Source organism: Tachypleus tridentatus, chromosome 12 (assembly GCF_004210375.1).
Source record: "Tachypleus tridentatus isolate NWPU-2018 chromosome 12, ASM421037v1, whole genome shotgun sequence".
Classification (NCBI taxonomy): Eukaryota; Metazoa; Arthropoda; class Merostomata; order Xiphosura; family Limulidae; genus Tachypleus; species Tachypleus tridentatus.
In genome coordinates, this window is record NC_134836.1 from 107,375,849 (window position 1) to 107,396,424 (window position 20,576).

The 20,576-nt window shown below is 32.5% G+C and overlaps 2 protein-coding genes across 3 annotated transcripts in view; one reads left to right on the forward strand and one right to left on the reverse strand.

The window, feature by feature from the left end:
• Positions 1-20,576, forward strand: part of LOC143234281 (insulin-like growth factor 2 mRNA-binding protein 1) — a 106,744-nt gene that overhangs the window by 62,768 nt on the left and 23,400 nt on the right. Inside the window, exon 13 of one of the 2 annotated variants that reach the window (XM_076471525.1) lies at positions 3,551-3,613. The exons of the other annotated variant lie outside the window; for it this stretch is intronic. Coding sequence (XP_076327640.1) covers positions 3,551-3,598 — 48 coding nt within the window. The 3' untranslated portion in view covers positions 3,599-3,613. Of the gene's footprint in view, positions 1-3,550; positions 3,614-20,576 lie in introns of those variants that run through there. 2 annotated transcript variants of the gene reach the window in all.
• On the reverse strand, positions 4,803-19,338 carry LOC143234283 (pancreas transcription factor 1 subunit alpha-like). The gene is made up of 2 exons (XM_076471528.1): positions 18,726-19,338; positions 4,803-12,390 (listed from the first exon to the last, which is right to left on the reverse strand). Exons 1-2 carry the CDS (start codon positions 19,129-19,131, stop codon positions 12,227-12,229), a joined length of 570 nt encoding a protein of 189 aa, XP_076327643.1. The 5' UTR covers positions 19,132-19,338; the 3' UTR covers positions 4,803-12,226.

The window sequence follows — 20,576 nt, forward strand, 5'->3', positions numbered from 1 at the left end:
CCCCGCTAGTATGGTGGTAAGTCTACAGATTTACAAAGCTAAGATCAGGGGGTTCGATTCCCTTTGGTGGGCTCATCAGATAACCAGATGATTTTGCTATAAGAAAACACACACACACATACCCTACAAATTTACCGTTTACAGTAGTGCCCCCAAGTGGCACAGCAGAATGTATGTAGACTCACACTGTCAGCTACCTGTGGTGGGCATAGCACAGATAGTCCATTACGTAGCTTTATGTTTAATACCAAATAATGAAATGAAATGAAATTGAAGTGACGTCGCTATTCAAAATTTTATATCTTGTAAATTCCAGTTTACATCTGAATTGACATCATTATTTAATGTTTTATTTTTTTGTAGATTCTGGTGTATTGTCTGATTTGACATCACCATTTAAAATTTTATTTTTTATATATTCTGTTGTATTGTCGGAGTTCACATCACCATTTAAAATTTTATTTTTTATAGATTCTGCTGTACTGTCTGAGTTGACATCACCATTTAAAATTTTATTTTTTTGTAGAATCTGGTGTATTGTCTAATTTGATATCTCCATTTAAAATTTTAATTTTTGTAGATTCTGGTGTACTTTCTGATTTGACATCACCATTTAAAATATTACTTTTTGTAAATTCTGGAGTTTTGTCTGATTTTACATCACCATTTAAAATTTTATTTTTTATAGATTCTGCTGTACTGTCTGAGTTGACATCACCATTTAAAATTTTATTTTTTATAGATTCTGCTGTACTGTCTGAGTTCACATCACCATTTAAAATTTTATTTTTTATAGATTCTGCTGTACTGTCTGAGTTCACATCACCATTTAAAATTTTATTTTTTGTAGATTCTGGTGTACTTTCTGATTTGACATCACCATTTAAAATATTACTTTTTGTAAATTCTGGAGTTTTGTCTGATTTTACATCACCATTTAAAATTTTATTTTTTATAGATTCTGCTGTACTGTCTGAGTTGACATCACCATTTAAAATTTTATTTTTTATAGATTCTGCTGTACTGTCTGAGTTCACATCACCATTTAAAATTTTATTTTTTATAGATTCTGCTGTACTGTCTGAGTTCACATCACCATTTAAAATTTTATTTTTTATAGATTCTGTTGTATTGTCTGAGTTCACATCACTATTTAAAATTTTATTTTTTATAGATTCTGCTGTACTGTCTGAGTTGACATCACCATTTAAAATTTTATTTTTTTGTAGAATCTGGTGTATTGTCTAATTTGATATCTCCATTTAAAATTTTAATTTTTGTAGATTCTGGTGTACTTTCTGATTTGACATCACCATTTAAAATATTACTTTTTGTAAATTCTGGAGTTTTGTCTGATTTTACATCACCATTTAAAATTTTATTTTTTATAGATTCTGCTGTACTGTCTGAGTTGACATCACCATTTAAAATTTTATTTTTTTGTAGAATCTGGTGTATTGTCTAATTTGATATCTCCATTTAAAATTTTATTTTTTGTAGATTCTGGTGTACTTTCTGATTTGACATCACCATTTAAAATATTACTTTTTGTAAATTCTGGAGTTTTGTCTGATTTTACATCACCATTTAAAATTTTATTTTTTATAGATTCTGCTGTACTGTCTGAGTTGACATCACCATTTAAAATTTTATTTTTTATAGATTCTGCTGTACTGTCTGAGTTCACATCACCATTTAAAATTTTATTTTTTATAGATTCTGCTGTACTGTCTGAGTTCACATCACCATTTAAAATTTTATTTTTTATAGATTCTGCTGTACTGTCTGAGTTCACATCACCATTTAAAATTTTATTTTTTATAGATTCTGCTGTACTGTCTAAGTTGACATCACCATTTAAAATTTTATTTTTTATAGATTCTGCTGTACTCTCTGAGTTGACATCACCATTTAAAATTTTATTTTTTATAGATTCTGGTGTACTTTCTGATTTGACATCACCATTTAAAATATTATTTTTTGTAGATTCTGCAGTTTGTCTGATTTGACATCACCATTTAAAATTTTATTTTTTGTAGATTTTGGTGTACTGCCTGCTTTGACATCACCATTTAAAAAAAAATTTTTTGTAGATTGCAGTGTGCTGTCTGATTTGATATCACCATTTAAAATTTTATATTTTATAGATTCCATGTACTCTGTGATTTGACATCTCCATACAAAATTTCAGTTTTTGTAGATTCTGGTGTATTTTCTGATTTGACATCACTATTTTAGATTTTATTTTTTTGAATATTTTGTTGTACTGTCTAATTTGATATCACCATTTAAAATTTTATTTTTTATAGATTCTGCTGTACTGTCTGAGTTGACATTACCATTTAAAATTTTATTTTTTATAGATTCTGTTGTACTGTCTGAGTTGACATCACCATTTAAAATTTTATTTTTTATAGATTCTGCTGTACTGTCTGAGTTGACATTACCATTTAAAATTTTATTTTTTATAGATTCTGCTGTACTGTCTGAGTTGACATCACCATTTAAAATTTTATTTTTTATAGATTGTGCTGTACTGTCTGAGTTGACATCACCATTTAAAATTTTATTTTTTGTAGATTCTGGTGTACTGTCCGACTAGACATCACCATTTAAAATTTTATTTTTTTGTAGAATCTGGTGTACTCTCTGATTTGACATCTCCATTTAAAATATTATTTTTTGTAGATTTTGGCGCACTGTCTGATTTGACATCTCCATTTAAAATTTCATTTTTTGTAGGTTTTGGTGTACTGCCTGCTTTGACATCACCATTTAAAAAAATTATTTTTTGTAGATTGCAGTGTGCTGTCTGATTTGATATTGCCATTTAAAATTTTATATTTTATAGATTCCATGTACTCTGTGATTTGACATCTCCATTTAAAATTTTATTTTTTGTAGATTCTGGTGTATTTTCTGATTTGACATCTCCATTTAAAATTTTATTTTTTGTAAATTCTGGAGTTTTGTCTGATTTGACATCACCATTTAAATTTTATTTTTTTTGTATATTCTGTTGTACTGTCTAATTTGATATCACCATTTCAAATACTATTTTTTATAGACTCTGGTGTACTGTCTGATTTGATATCTCCATTTAAAAATTTTAGTTTTTGTAAATTCTGGCTTATTGTATGATTTGACATAATTTAAAATATTATTTTTTGTAGATTCTGGTTTATTGTCTGATTTGACATAATTTAAAATTTTATTTTTTGTAGATTCTGGTTTATTGTCTGATTTGATCATCATTTAAAATTTTATTTTTTTGTAGATTCTGGTGTACTGCCTGCTTTGACATCACCATTTAAAATACTATTTTTTTGTAGATTCTGGCATACTCTCTGATTTTACCTCACCATTTAAAATTTCTTGTTTTTGTAGATTGCAGGGTGCTGTCTGATTTGATATTACCATTTAAAATTTTATTTTTTATAGATTCTATGTACTCTGTGATTTGACATCTCCATTTCATTTTTTTTTTTTTTTTAGATTTTGGTGTATTGTTTGAGTTGACATCACTATTTAAAATTTTATTGTTTTATAGATTCTGGTGTACTGTCTGATTTGGGCCCAGCATGGCCAGGAAGGTTAAGGCATTGGACTCGTAATCTGAGGGTCGCGGGTTCAAATTACCCTCGCACCAAACATGCTCTTTCTTTTAGCTGTGAGGGCATTATAATGCACAGTCAATCCCGCTATTCGTTGGTAAAAGAGTAGCCCAAGAGTTGGCAGTAAGTGGTGATGACTAGCTGCCTTCCATCTAGTCTTACACTGCTAAATTAGGGACGGCTAGCGCAGATAGCCGTCATGTAGCTTTGCGTGAAATTCAAAACAAACCAAACCTTCTAGTCTATCACCTCAGAATTAGAGAGGTCTTTGGTCTTTGAAGCAACGAATGATCACGAATATATTGTAGTTCTTTTAAGAAATATAAAATTTGACGTTGGAAGTTAATTGAAGTATAGTTTTCTCCAAAGTAACACTGTGACAATTAACTACTCGTATGGAAAACGAGAACTAACGAAATAGTTTAGTGTTCTAATTCCTAGCGAATCTAGAAACTTGACGATCCAAATGAATTTGGTTTGTGAACACAAGAGAAATAATGACAAAAATCAACAGATTAATTAAACCGGAACAGGTAACTTCCTCTTATACAAAATAATAAGCATAAGGGCAGATTAATTGAAAATTAAAGAAAAACAAAATATCAAAGACAAAGCTTTGTGGTCCTCCAGTGAGACAACAGTAGGTTTACGAACTTACAACACTAAATTGTAGATTTCGATTCTCCACAGTGGACAGAGCAGATAGCCCATTGTCAATTTGCTCTAAAACAAACAGTTCTTTGAACTTTAACTTTATGCTACCTTACAAACCATACACGTCACCTGATGGTGCAGCGGTAAGTCTACAGATTCGTTTGTTTGTTTTGAATTTCTCGCAAAGCTACTCGAGGGCTATCTGCGTTAGCCGTTCCTAACTTAGCAGTGTAAGACTAGAGAAAAGGCAGCTAGTTATTACCACCCACCGCCAACTCTTGGGCTACTCTTTTACCAACGAATAGTGGGATTGACCGTCTCATTATAACGCCTCCACGGCTGAAAGGGGCGAGCATGTTTGGTGCGACCAGGATTCGAACCCGCGACCCTCGGATTACAAGTCGAACGCTTTAATAGACTTGGCCATGCCGGGCTTACTACAGATTCACAACGCTAAAGTCAAGAGTTCGACTCCCCTCGGTGGGCTCAGCAGATAGCCTTGTGTGGCTTGGCTGTAAGAAAAAAATATAAAAACCATATGAAGTAATTTTAACCAGACCCAACCAACTTTGTTGTCACTTCTTTCTTTCAGTTTAAACACTTTAAATTATTCTGGAGATATTTAAGTCTTGTCAACCATTCGCTGAGCTCTCCACGATTGTGCGCCCTCTATAAGAGTATTGTGGTCTCCATTGTAATTTCAAAACGAATAAAAAAATTATTCCTTGAATATACCTAACTTTTACCTCTTATCTATAAGCCTCAAACTGCATCTTAAACGCACCAAAGACAAAATCAGATCATATTCCACAAAAAATCTTTATATTAACAATAGGACCTCGTCTCAAACTTGTAAGATGTGAACCCGCGACCCCAGATTAGGGGGTCGCACGCTACTAAAGACAGAAACTGGATTTTCATGACATTGACATACTTACACGCACACGACTTGTCTTTCTATGGGAACAAATAACCTTTACCATGGCTATATAGCGACATCTTTACAACAATTATCTTAAAATGCTTAATACCTAAATTACAATTAAATCACCACAGAAAGTTTAGAGTAAGTTGCATTGTTAATATAAGTAAAGTTCAAAGCTAATAACTGACCAAAGATATAAAAATGAATTAATTAATATTTTAAATGACTATTGAATTTACAAATATTATATGTATTAACATAAAATACAATATACTCTTGTGATGCTCCAAATATGAGAGAAAAAATACTAAACTATTTTAAACTCACTTCTTTGGATTAGAATGTTTTCACAACATAACCAGCTTTTAAATGAATTTTGGGAAAGCAGGGTATATATAGTACATTTACTAGCGTAGAGAAATACATATTAAAATTCCAGCACATGCTTTGGAAACTGCTATACTTGAAAATTGTTTGTTAACATATTAATCATTCTGTTTATTAAAATCGTTGTGACGTTTTGTTCATAAAATTGTTTTAGGCTGTATTTTTAACATTTTGTTTACGTGAGAGTGTTTTATATCATATATTAATTACGTCATGCCTAGAAATTTTACGAAAGTATAGGCTTTTGTGGAACCTCGAACACTTACAAAACAAGCACTACGTATGATTAACTGAATAAATTAAATCAGTTACTCAATATAGTGTCAGTTAAAATGTTATAGTGGGTTAAACAGTAAGTTAGTGAGTCTATTAATAAGTTAGTCAATCAGTGTGTTTCTTATGGAGGTATTAGCGAGGAATTAATTATTGTAAGTAATTGATCAAATTTATTTATGAGTTAGGCGTACCATTAGCCTCCGAATTTCTTTCCAAAATGTTGTTTGTGAAAGTAGGCTTACCAGTGAACGTAGCTTGTACATAAAGTTTTTTTTGAAAAATAAAATAATTCGTTTGCGTTACCTTGACTGGAGTTCGCACTATTTTTACAACGTAACTCCAAAATCCCGCCCATCGACAAAACGCGTTGAAACAGAATTTTAAGTAACTCGAAATCTGGAATTTGACAGTGCAAATCCCGCAAGTTGAAAGGTTATTTTAAAAAATAAATCTACTTCAGAATAAGAGCTAAGACATAACTAGAAAAACTTATAGCAATTAAAGTTTATTATTTGTTACGTTTGTTTGTTTTAGAGCAAAGCCACATAGAGTTATCTGATGTGTTTCATTGATACGAGTACATAAACTAACCTCTGTCCCACGGGGCGATTTGACGTACATCCGAACCTTTGTGATATAATTTATTTTATGTTATGTTACTCGAAGAGCTGTTCATTTGTTTTTATTTAAAAATTATAGTTAAAAGAAATTTTGTTATTCGATACGTGTGCGAAACGATATATGATATTTTATTTTGTATTATAGTAATAAAGGAATTATAAGTTTGCTTGAACATGAAACATTAATTTTATACAATATAGCTTTGTGTACTGTAGGCTCAGTAGAATGACTGAAGTTGGAGGTAAATTACCTGCACGCTATTCATGAATTAATAATAAGAACGATGTAGGCACTTGCGAATTTTGCTTTTCATGTTTTAATGATTAATTCCGTATATGTATTCCACAGTATAAACATAAGCCTGCAGTCATAAGCCACATTCGTAGCTTAATTTTATATGGTCTTCAATATAGCACATTTGGAAGTTACAATTTGATACAGCTAGAAGCAGTAATGGCTTGTTTAACTATTCTCATGTCGAACACCTGCAAATATGTAACTGGAGCTCTGAGAAATAGACGTAAAAATCAATATTTATACAAACTATTGTTGCTATGTAACTGTGACTCACCTGGACTTCGATGTTAATAAGTGATGCATAATATCTTATGGATTAGGCTCTTTCTTTGTAGTAGAAATGTTATTTTTTTTTTTTTTTTTGGGGGGGGGTATTTTATTTGAATTCAAACCATGATATACACATTTATAAGATCACCATATCTTTGTAAATCATTATACATGTATACCTTTAATTTTTTAGAATGATAGCCCTCCCTCTTTTATTTTACCAGTTCGTTAGATAGTATTTGTTAATAATGTTGATTTGGTTTGGCTTATTTTGAATTTCACGCAAAGCTACACGAGTGCTATCTGAGCTAGTCGTCCCTAATTTAGCAGTGTAAGACTAGAGGGAAGGCAGCTAGTCATCACCACCCAACGCCAACTCTTGGGCTACTCTTTTACCAATGAATAGTGGGATTGACCGTCACATTATAATGCCCCCACGGCTGAAAGAGCGAGCATCTTTGGTGTGACGGGAATTAGGACCCGCGACCCCCGGATTACGAGTCGAATGTCTTATCTACCTGGCCATGCTGGGCCTAATAATGTTGAAGGAAAACAGAAATAAGTTTTCTCTACCACTGAGATAAAATGCTTTTCCAACACAAATTTTTATTTGAACACTTGTGTAAGAAAGTGTTTTAAATCTTTGTAAGTATGAATTTGCCCTCCAGTTGCACAGCAGCATGTCTGCGGACATACTACGCTAGAAACCGAGTTTGGATACCCGTGGTGGACAGACCACAAATAATCCATTATATAGCTTTGTGTTTAAATCAAAAACGACAACAACAGAAAAAAAAACAACCAACAAATATGAATTTTGTTTGTTATTAAGAACAAAGTTACATAATGGACTATTTGTGTTGTGTCTATCACTGGTATCGAAACCCGGTTTTTAGTGTTGTATGCCCTAGCCTTACTCTCGAGCTACTGGAAGGTGTTTTAACGAATAGTTTGTGGAGCATACTCAGTTACGTCTAAGAAATCTGTTTAAGTACTATTAAATAAATCTGCGCTCTCAACTTTATATTATAAATAAAAAACAGATATATAACAAATAAATATGACAAGCAAATATAACAAGTACATTTTCCGTCACATGAAAATAAAATGTTTTGAAACCACTAACAAGTAATCTTATCTTCGTAATAGAAACATTTGCCTAAAACTAGAATGAACTCCACTGGTATATGCGAAATTGCAAATGATATACAAGGTTAAATTGTGTGAACTGAAATTTATGTCTTATATGTAATCCCTAAAGTTACATGAGTAAACTTGGATATACTTCTGACGAGAAACAAACATTATAGAGTTCTAAGGGATCTAATATACACGATCCTACTGTAGATTCATATATATATTATAGCTAATGATCTAATAGAACTTTCTTAAGGTAAGTTGGGTTTTAACAAGAATATTATTGCTACTGAATATCGTAAACTTAGCCCAAAGAGGTTTGTATCTGGACGTTTGATTGCACAGACTTTGTACACAGAATTTCCCAATTACAGATTTTATATAGAATTTCTGTTCATTTTTTTGTGCGTTTTCTTATTAATTTTTGGCAATGACAAATAAAAGCAGCGATCAGCTATTTGACTTTCATTAAATATTTATTGCTAAGACAAAAAACAAATGGTTAATATTCCTACATATACCATCCACTCTTCCAATGCTCCAAATCTGTTTTATATATATCATCTTTATGAGAGTAAACTTGTTCTGGAAGATGCAGCTTAAACTGTAGTTATCTGATACATGTAGAAATACTGATCAAGTTGGATCCAGCTCCCAGGTGGAACAGTGGTAAGTTTAGAGACTTATAACGCTAATAATCTATTACCCGTGGTGAACGCACCCCTCAAAATTTTGAATCAATTTCACTAGCATTTATCATTCACAAGAGATACGTTAAACAAACTACTAATTAACTAATAACTTATATAAGTATTTAATATAAATTCATCTAAATTAATATATACATATATATTTGTTAAAAATCAGCGGTAAATCTACTTTTATAGCATATTTTCACTTTCTAGTATTGCCCGATCTAATTTGTTAAAAAAAAGAGAGAACATTTAGGCTCGTAAAAAGTCTACTGGCAATTTTCCATGATATATCTTTTCACGCCCACGCATTAAAATACACTATTTACATAAACGATTAGGTTTTTTAGGCAGTTTTTAACCCTTGTTGTGAGATTTAGTTAAATTGGATGCTTACATTCAGGTGGCTACAGTTAGCGAGTGTTAACTAAACATTGTTTGGATTGCTACTTATGGGGCTTCCGTATTGTTCGTTATTGTAAGTTGGAGTTGATAAAACATGTTTATAAATAACTTTTTTATTTATCCTATTGTACTACAAGTAGAGTTCATAAAACTAGACTTTGTGCAGCTGTGTGGCGACTATATATATTAGGCCTAGTAGTGTTACATCAGCTGGATGAAATTACCAACCACATGAGACCTGAGTTAACATAAAGTTTTTTTAATGTAATACTATTGCTTCTGAATAACATATACTGCTTTAATATGTTGCTGATCATATATATATATATATATTAGGCCTAGCAGTACTACATCAGCTGGACGAAATTACCAACCACATGAGACCTGAGTTAACATAAAGTTTTTTTTAATGTATCACTATTGCTTCTGAAGGGATAATCCACAAATTAGACGAAAATATTAAAAACATTTAGCACCACTATTATCCTATAACTTTAAAAAAATTAATTTTTGTGGCGGCGATCGCAGTTTATTTATCAGAAACAAGAGAACGACGGTCAAACTAAATTATATTATTAAAATCCGAATAGTTTATTCAATAGTTAAGAGCATATTGACGTTTGATTTTGTAATTCATGTCACTAAAATACCTCCTCTTATTAGGCTGTTATATTTCTGATTATTATTATGTGAAAAATACAAAATTTGCTGAAGCAGAAATATCTGATACTCGATATTTTTTGTGTAACATATTCTGCATACCTTCATCACACATCTATTTACAATCATATTAACATAGTTTTTTCTTTACAAACTGACTAGACAACATCACAAATCTGAGCAAAATGAATAGTTATTTCAAGAGCATGAAAACATTAACATTCTTGGAAAGTTAAGGAAATTATGTAAGAGCGAAATCAGTTAATATATTAGTAGCAAAAGAGCTCAAAATGATAAAGACCGTAATTCTTTCTAAATTATAAAAAGAATTAAAAACATGATTATTGAAATATTTCTAAATCCTTGCCAGTAATAAATTAGCAGACTGTATATTCTTAATACGAGTATAGTTTTCACTCTAGTACATTTGGACTGACCGACATCAGTATACAACCGAAATAAGCACAGTCTGGTTTTTGTAAAGTACTTTAAATCAAGATTATACAAGTTAAATAAACATATTCTGCATTTTATAAAGTACTTTAAAATCGGGATTATACAAGTGAAATAAGCACATTTTGGTTTTTATGAAGAGCTTTAAAATCGGAATTATACAAGTTAAACAAGCACATTCTGGTTTTTATGAAGAACTTTAATATCAGGATTATGCGAGTGAAATAAGCACATTCTGCTTTTTATAAAGTGCTTTAAAATCAGGATTATTTTCATTTCTTCTCTGCTTGTTGTTGTTCAATCCAGTGAGTATTAGTTCAATCCAGTGAGTATTAGAAACTTATACAACTTGTTAAACAACAAACAGAGGCTTCACAATACGAACATTTCTGTTTAACCAAGTTGAGTACAGTATTTCGTCTGATGCTTAAATTTTACAAACAATGTTATTTTATCACATTGACCGTAGGAATGTCTTCTCTTCTAGACTGAGTAGGTGTGTTACGAATTAACACATCTGTGGGATTCAGTTACATGATGGATTTAAGGTTTTAGGTAGTGAAATCTTAAAAGTATTAAACGACGAAATACTCTGCATTTGAATATGTAAAGGTTTTTTGTAAGGCTACGATGAATAAAGTATACGTTAGTAAGTTTTGGTTAATAGCGAAATAATGTACTGCATTGGTGTATTTGTTTAAAATACTAATCATAGTTTACACACAATACTAAAGTATCTGGCCACTAAGTTTGGTCTGTTTCGAATTTCGCGCAAAGCTACACGAGGGCTATTTTGTGCTAGCCGTCCCTAATTTAGCAGTGTAAGACTAGAGGGAAGGCAGCTAGTCATCACCACCCACTGCCAATTATTGAGCTACTCTTTTACCAACGAATAGTAGGATTAACTGCCCCCACGACTGAAAGGGCGAGCATGTTTGGTGCGATAGGGATTCGAACCCGCGACCCTCATATTACGAGTCGAACGCTTTAACACATCTGGCCATGCCGGACCAGCCGTTCTGAGATAGACGATTACTTCCAGTTGACATCTTGAACTGTGTGGCTACTTACTTTTTACCACTTACCGTTTATTTTACCAGACAACAAACTAAATTTTATTTTTGTGGCATTACATGAATACCGTGTTTGTCGTATCGAAGTGGAAAATTACAGTTATATTACACTATTTAGCCTTTGTTAAAAGGGAAGGGTATGTACTTTGGGAAGAGTTTACTGCTTTATTTTCCACTTTTTTTACATCCAATAGTCACACTAGTCAACGACTTTACCAGGGACCAAGTAACAACCGCTTGCAGGTACTCACGAAGAATTGTTCCCCCCCCCTCCCCGTGGTACAGCGGTAAGTCTCAGGATTTACAACGCTAAAATCAGGGGTTCGATTCCCCTCGGTGGACTCCGTAGATAGCCCGATGTGGCTTTACTATAAGAAACACACATGCACCCTCATGAATAATTATAGGTTCTACGACTAATGACATTACGTGAAAGAAATATCTCGCATAAAGGTAAGATGAAAGCAAAATTTTTTTCTTCCTCAAAATTAATCTAGACTAGTAAGATATGAATAAAGTACTACAATATATTAGTATTTCTATTTACACGGGTTAATTACCAAGTTTATGAGTTCGTAATGCAGAATTTCTCGTATTTCATTGGTTGCATTATTTGAAATTTCACAGGTACGAAGACATTGAGAAAGGCGTTACTTGCACATGAGACTAAGTAATTTATCACTGGGTTATTATTAATGGCGATTTGTACGTGAATTAAAAACATCAGAAAATATACAGTATCGTTTTAACTCAGCCTCTGGTCTAAACCAATAGTAGTTCAGAATCTTCGTCGCTGGAATTTCTTTGTCGAGGATCCTCTGGTGTCCAAATTTTAGCGTTTTTTACACTTCCTTTCTGAGTGGTTTGCTTCTCATTCGTCCAAGATAGTGAATGACCAGCTACTGGAAGATGATCATTCAGGCCTCCTACAATCAATAATTAAATCTTAATTAACTGTTACTTACAGAGCTAATTCGCAGCTCCAGTAAACTAGTTGGTGTAACTTAGAATAATCTATATATACATTTCATAAGGATTCCTTCTAATGAAGTGTGTATACAGGGTGTCTGAAAAGTCTAGGACTATAGGTGACTTGCAGCCTTCCTTGATATTAGATACATGACTGCCAAAGCATGAAAAGGTCAAATTAATCCTGTTGTTAATCCAAATTTGTTTTGAATTACAAGGAAAGCACGTGGAACACATTCTGTGAAATTCATTGAAGTGCTTATGGTTCCAGATTTTTTGACACTCTATATATTGGTTTGTATTTCATTCCTAATATGAAAAAAAATATCGATTTTTTTTAGCCTAAAGTTTTGAAGTAAAATTATCAACAATAAATGACAAGACATTACAGTTTCCACGGAAGTATAGTAGCTTAAGATATGGATATGATAGGACATGGAACTAGTGTTCAGACACTGGCAATACTGAATGAACAGTGCAAAATTACAGAACGGAAGCATTAGTATTTTAATAGGGCCGACTTTAAGTGAAAATGTGTAACGAAACACAAAGATAATATATAATCTGGTGAATAGTTTCTTACGTTCTTTAGCTAGTTTCAAAGACGACCTTTCGGACGTTGTGTCGAGTTCTTTATCAGAAGCAGACCACATTAAACTAATCAACATGTAATTATAAAAGAAGATAACAACAGCGAGAACCTTCTACACTAAATACTTAATGAAAAACTAGAAAACACAAAATAGAAAACTATATTAACGTGTAGTCTTTAGAAACCACTTCATAAGGTGGCTCAGAATTGTTCTTTTCATTAATGTAATCCTTCTCAAAATTCAGTTAGTGGCAGCCTATTAGTTAATAGATTATTAAGTGAGCCACACACCGATACAATAACTTCAATAAAATATACTACGAGGTATAATAGTCATAAATGAAATTTCATAAAAAAATTGTTACTGTTTTCTAACATGGTTCAAAGTGTTAAGCTAAAAATAAAAATTCATTCGTTTTGTCATAAATTATTATTTTTTATTTATTCAGAACAAAATCAGATTCTAGTGCTTATAGATGGAATTGGTTTGAAGCTTTAGGTATTGAAAAATAAATGTGTATTACAAACTATAAATTTTCACCGGTAGGTGTTCAAAAGATTTGTTTTTTTGTTTGTTTTTTGGAATTTCGCACAAAGCTACTCGAGGGCTATCTGTGCTAGCCGTCCCTAATTTAGCAGTGTAAGACTAGAGGGAAGGCAGCTAGTCATCACCACCCACCGCCAACTCTTGGGTTACTCTTTTACCAACGAATAGTGGGATTGACCGTCACATTATACACCCCCACGGCTGGGAGGGCGAGCATGTTTAGCGCGAGTGTTCAAAAGAACAATGTATTTTTGAAAATTTAAGTTAAAATTTTAATTAAAAATTTAAATTTTAATATTACAATTAACCGAGTATTTATGAGGAACATTGTAAGATAAAAAAATGATACTTTTTAATAATTCAATAAATCACTTAATAATAGTTTTTGTTACCTAGCAGAGAACCAGTGTACCATATATTGAGTACACAATACTTCACGATTGATCTGAGGTTTAATTAGTTAGAACATACGAACAAACACACTTCTATAACAACAAAAAGACATCTCAGAGTTTATAGAATACGTTTCAGGGTTTGGGCAATATTAGAGCCCTGTCATGACATAAACGTTAAAACAAAATCATTATGAAAGAAGTTCTAAGTGTAACCTTAATAAATTTCAAAATGTACTTCTAAGTATTTAGTAAGTTTCAACTTTCCTTGTAAGTGTTCAATCAACATTGATCTGTGCTTTTATGTGTTGTAACAAATAGTGAAAATGCAGATATTGAATAAAAATAAACTTCTAGCATTCATAAAAAAGATTGTTTAGGGTTAAACACAACGTTACACAATGGGATATTTCTGTTGTACCCATCGTGAGTATAAAATCCCATGTTTAGTGTTAATAAGTTCTCAAACTTACCACTGGGCCAACAGGGGGCCATTTTCGCAAGTTGTGGGTCTGTTATTTTGTATATTAAGAAAACGCAATTATTAAAAACCCAAATAGTTGTTGTAAAAACAGTGGGGAAAGAACAACGTCTCTTTAAACATTAAAATTGGTTTTATGAGATTTTAAAACTTAACTTAGACTGTAAAAGATTCGGCTGTAAATCTCACGTGTGTTAAATAGAAATATGTTTTCACCCAGGAAATGCATTAAAAATCTCCACGTTATATTCACACGAGTCGATAAAACCTCTCTAGTGCAGTAAGTGATCGTATTTTGATATTGTCTAATTAAATCTGAGCACTGTAATTAAAATGTTTAATTAGAAAAGACCTTCAATATTTTGAGAAACTCCAGATAAATTACGAAGATTTAATTTATGAACAAGTTTAGTTTGATATATTTTATATTTAAAACGAAGTGTGTAAGACAAAATTTCAAATGTTGTGAATAAGGCTTGTTTCTTTATTCGTCTAATTCTGCTATAGTTAACTGCAGTTGTTCACGTATGATAACATGAGGCACTTCTCAGTCTTACTACAGTTAACAATATTGTTTTACGTATGATAACATGAGGCACTGCTCAGTCTTACTACAGTTAATAATATTGTTTTACGTCTGATAATAGGAGGTACTGTTCAGTCTTACTACAATTAAAAAAACTGCTTTACGTATGATAACATGAGGCACTGCTCAGTCTTACTACAGTTAATAATATTGTTTTACGTCTGATAATAGGAGGTACTGTTCAGTCTTACTACAATTAAGAAAACTGCTTTACGTATGATAACAGGAGGCACTGCTCAGTCTTACTACAGTTAACAATATTGTTTTACGTCTGATAATAGGAGGTACTGTTCAGTCTTACTACAATTAAGAAAACTGCTTTACGTATGATAACATGAGGCACTGCTCAGTCTTACTACAGTTAATAATATTGTTTTACGTATGATAACATGAAGCACTGCTCAGTCTTACTACAGTTAAGAAAACTGCTTTACGTATGATAACATGAGGCACTGCTCAGTCTTACCACAGTTAAAAATACTGCTTTACGTATGATAACATGAAGCACTGCTCAGTCTTACTACAGTTAATGGGTGAAATTACACCAGGCAACAATCTAATCAAAAATTAATTCGTGTCACTAATATTTTGATAGAAATTAATAACACTATTGATAATAAAATCTTGGGTATTGTGGACAGTCATCATGACTGGAGAAATGAATGGAATTTTGAGAAATGAACACATCATACAACCTGTGTACAAGTGGCATAAGATATAGTACATCTCTTATGACATACAGTGACTAAAATATATGAAAACTCCTCATATGTCATATATTGCAATTACGACAAGAGGCATAAGGTATAGTACGTCTCTGATGACATACAGTGACTAAAATATCTGAAAACTCCTCATATGTCATATATTGCAATTACGACAAGAGGCATAAGATATAGTACGTCTCTGATGACATACAGTGACTAAAATATCTGAAAACTCCTCATATGTCATATATTGCAATTACGACACGAGGCATAAGGTATAGTACGTCTCTGATGACATACAGTGAATAAAATATCTGAAAACTCCTCATATGTCATATATTACAATTAAGACAAGAGGCATAAGGTATAGTACGTCTCTGATGACATACAGTGACTAAAATATCTGAAAACTCCTCATATGTCATATATTGCAATTACGACAAGAGGCATGAGGTATAGTACGTCTCTGATGACATACAGTGACTAAAATATCTGAAAACTCCTCATATGTCATATATTGCAATTACGACAAGAGACATGAGGTATAGTACGTCTCTGATGACATACAGTGACTAAAATATCTGAAAACTCCTCATATGTCATATATTGCAATTACGACAAGAGACATAAGGTATAGTACGTCTCTAATGACACACAGTGACTAAAATATCTGAAAACTCCTCATATGTCATGTATTGCGATATTCTATAGCTTAAGAAGGTTTTAAAGTCATTGTTGAAGAAGTTACCGTATTTCTGACGAAAGTGTGTAACAACAAAGGTCAAATTAATAAGATATTTGAGAGTTAAGACGTGGTTACTATTTCTCTTTAGAATTGTGCGTATATATCAGAACAATAACTGTTCCTGCAATATCCTTAATCTCTTACGTATAGAAACATCGGTATATTACATATCACAACAGTATTAGCAATGCTATCAGTAAAGAGTGATACAGGTGTAGAAATGTGAAAAAAGCATCACAAGGATAGTTGATAATGTAGTGTAAACACTGTTACTTATATTAAGGCAGTGTTTCATCGTATTTTGAAACCCTTAAAGCCTAACGAAACAATAACGAAAGTAAAATGATAACAGGTAACAAACATTAAAAATGTACAACAATGACGAAGCTGATAGAAATATAATGGAATTTGAAGGAAATGTGCAATAAGGGTAACAAAGATATAGTAAACAATTTAAGGAAGTGTGCAAAAACGGTAACGAGGCTATAGTAAACATTTGAAGGAAGTGTGCAATAATGGTAACGAGGCTATAGTAAACAATTTAAGGAAGTGTGCAAAAACGGTAACGAGGCTATAGTAAACATTTGAAGGAAGTGTGCAATAATGGTAACGAGGCTATAGTAAACATTTGAAGGAAGTGTGCAATAATGGTAACGAGGCTATAGTAAACAATTTAAGGAAGTCTGTAATAAGGGTAACGAGGCTATATAGTAAACAATTTAAGGAAGTGTGCAAAAATTGTAACGAGGCTATAGTAAACAATTTAAGGAAGTGTGCAAAAATTGTAACGAGGCTATAGTAAACAATTTAAGGAAGTGTGCAATAATGGTAACGAGGCTATATAGTAAACAATTTAAGGAAATCTGTAATAAGGGTAACGAGGCTATATAGTAAACAATATAAGGAAGTCTGTAATAAGGGTAACGAGGCTATATAGTAAACAATTTAAGGAAGTGTGCAAAAATTGTAACGATGCTATAGTAAACACTTAAAGGAAGTATGTCACATGCGTAACGAATCCAGTAAAGTTGACGGCTTACAAAAATATACAAAAAACAACTAATATAGTTACTAATCTTCCTTATTATATTACGATAACATCAAAACATGTCAATAATTTAGATAGTTTGACACGTTTTGCTCTTCAATTTTAATTTTGTTATCAATAAATTATGATTTTGGGAAATTTTTTTTGTCCTCTGTCTTATAAATGTATTTTATCTCCTGAGTATGGAAAACCTACACTAACTAATGTATATAACCTCTTGAGCATGAAGAGCCTATACCAATTAACGTATGTAATCTCCTGTAAATGAAGAACCTATACCGATAATTTAGTTCCACAATAAAGCCATGAAAAGAATAGCTGACACAAATTGCTTGATTAACTGTCGTACAAGTTTCACAAAGTTATTCTTAATAATTTGGAAAGATAATTAATGATAATTAAATGGAAAATATAAAATATTATTATAAAAACGATTTTTTTGTAATGACAAGAAATTAGATTGCCATATGTATCTGAAGTGTAAAAAACAACAACGAATTATTCCCTCACATTTTAGATTATCAAACATAATTTAGTACAATATAAACCCAACACAAATGTGAAAGACGACACAATGGGTTACAAAATGATAATCTACTAAACGTTATAATTTAGGAAAACCTAAACATTTTCTTAAACAAAACACCATAAAAACGATAAATACGTTAATAGAATTATTTTAAAACAAAATATAGAGTAAGGGAAAATGCTTGAAACATTGTGATTACATTAACTTTACTCTGTGGAAACTGGCACTGCCACATTATAGGGGAAGAAAAGGAATTACTTATCCCCTATATCAGGGATGTTACCAATTAGCTTGTTAACAACAGATGAAATTACGCAAGACATCACTGTAAGATAGCCTGAAGAACAGTGAACCAATATGGCGACTAAAGGAAAGTTTTGTTTTACGATCTTTCTAAAAAAAGTGCCATTACGTTTAGTCCAAACATCTGAAACATTAATCTTGAGAGGAAGTCATGAAGGGATGGGGTGACCAATGGACAAATAGGTGTTGTTTTTAGCCCCTCGACGACTTTATCCGGCTCTGGAACCTGGTATATGTATTTGATAAAAAAATATATACATAGCAATGAACTAGAAAATTGTCCAAATGATAGACTCGTAATTCTTCTTGCTAAAGTAATACAAATGTTACAGTGATGAAAATCTCAATATTTTGGGCCTTACCTCTGTGGTATTGAATTATAATTTTCTTGGGCTGCTCGCCAACCCGATTGGATAAAGAATCGGTTGGATGGCACCTTGAATTTAACAGACCACTTAAGAAATAAATATAGCCAATGGCCATTCTTAGGGTATCTACTTTGGAAAGGCGTTTCTCGTAAGGAAGGGTTGGAATATGTGCTCGGAGTCCTTGAAATGCATCATTGATAGACTGCATTCGGCGTCGCTCCCGTAGGTTGGCGGCGTGTCTCTGCTGAATTATTTTCTGGTGACACTTCCGTCGGCGCGTCTTATGTTGAAGGTTTTCATCGTTGACCTGATAAGGACAAAAAGTCAGTTGTGACTCGAACTGTTGCAAATGTTGCTCGAAAAATTGTCGGTTGATGCTCAGTAGATCGAAATTTTCCATGGGTCTCCCGAGGTGACTTAGAACAAGAAGTCACGTACAAACAAACCTCGTGAATCGTGAGAGCAGTCTAAGGGTTTCCTCCGCGCGCCCGACCGTTTAGCATACGCGAAAGTAATGTTCCCATATCACAAAATACACGAGCCAGGTGTACGAGGTCTAAGGCAGGGTGCTAGTGGCTCGTACCAGTTACTGGAACCGCCTCTCAAATTGAAGACTAACCAATCGCTGGTATTTATATTGTCATTTCCAGAGAGTATTTGAGATATGGTTTGTTCTAATCGAAAATGCTCATAGAGGATTAAATGTTTAATAATATAATCTATGTATAAAATAATAAAGTTGGATAATAATGAAAGTTCGGAATTCAAGCTCTTTGAAAGGAGTGAAATAATTATTAAAAATTAACCATTTATCAGGTGGTTATATATCTGAAGTCTAGTCTATTCTGGAATACATCATTACAGCTACACAATTTAGACAACAACGTTTACATTTATCAGTGGTTATATATCTGAAGTCTAGTCTATTGTGGAATACATCATAACAGCTACACAATTTAGACAACAACGTTTACATTTATCAGTGGTTATATATCTGAAGTCTAGTCTATTGTGGAATACATCATTACAGTTACACAATTTAGACAACAACGTTTACATTTATCAGGTGGTTATATATCTGAAGTCTAGTCTATTCTGGAATACATCATTACAGCTACACAATTTAGACAACAACGTTTACATTTATCAGTGGTTATATATCTGAAGTCTAGTCTATTCTGGAATACATCATTACAGCTACACAATTTAGACAACAACGTTTACATTTATCAGTGGTTATATATCTGAAGTCTAGTCTATTCTGGAATACATCATTACAGCTACACAATTTAGACAACAACATTTACATTTATCAGGTGGTTATATATCTGAAGTCTATTCTATTCTGGAATACATCATTACAGCTACACAATTTAGACAACAACGTTTACATTTATCAGGTGGTTATATATCTGAAGTCTAGTCTATTCTGGAATACATCATTACAGCTACACAATTTAGACAACAACGTTTACAAAAATGTTTAATCATCATCATTTTTAGTCATCATCATCCACTGCCAACTCTTGGTCTACTCTTTTATCAACGAATAGTGGGATTGGTTGAACATTATAACGCCCCCACGACTGAAAGAGCAGGCATATTTGGTGTGACGGAGATTCAAACACGCGACCCTCAAATTGCAAGTCAAGCATCCTAACCACCTGGCCATGCCGGGGCGTTATTGTTTTAATCAATCATTAACGATTAGCAGGTGCTCTTAGAAAGTGTTTTTTCATAATCTCTTAAAAAGATCAGCGATCAATCAGGAAGTTTACATCGTTAAAAAACGGGTTTTCATACCGGAGACGGGCAGAGCACAGACATCCATTATTCAGCTTTGTG

What these genes read in the sequence shown, in the direction of transcription:
- LOC143234283 (XM_076471528.1), bottom strand. Translation starts at nt 19,131, where the DNA reads ATGGAAAATTTCGATCTACTGAGCATCAACCGACAATTTTTCGAGCAA. An exon ending in TATAATTCAATACCACAGAG is followed by an intron (nt 12,391 to 18,725) that starts GTAAGGCCCAAA and finishes TATTGATTGTAG; the next exon opens with GAGGCCTGAATGATCATCTT.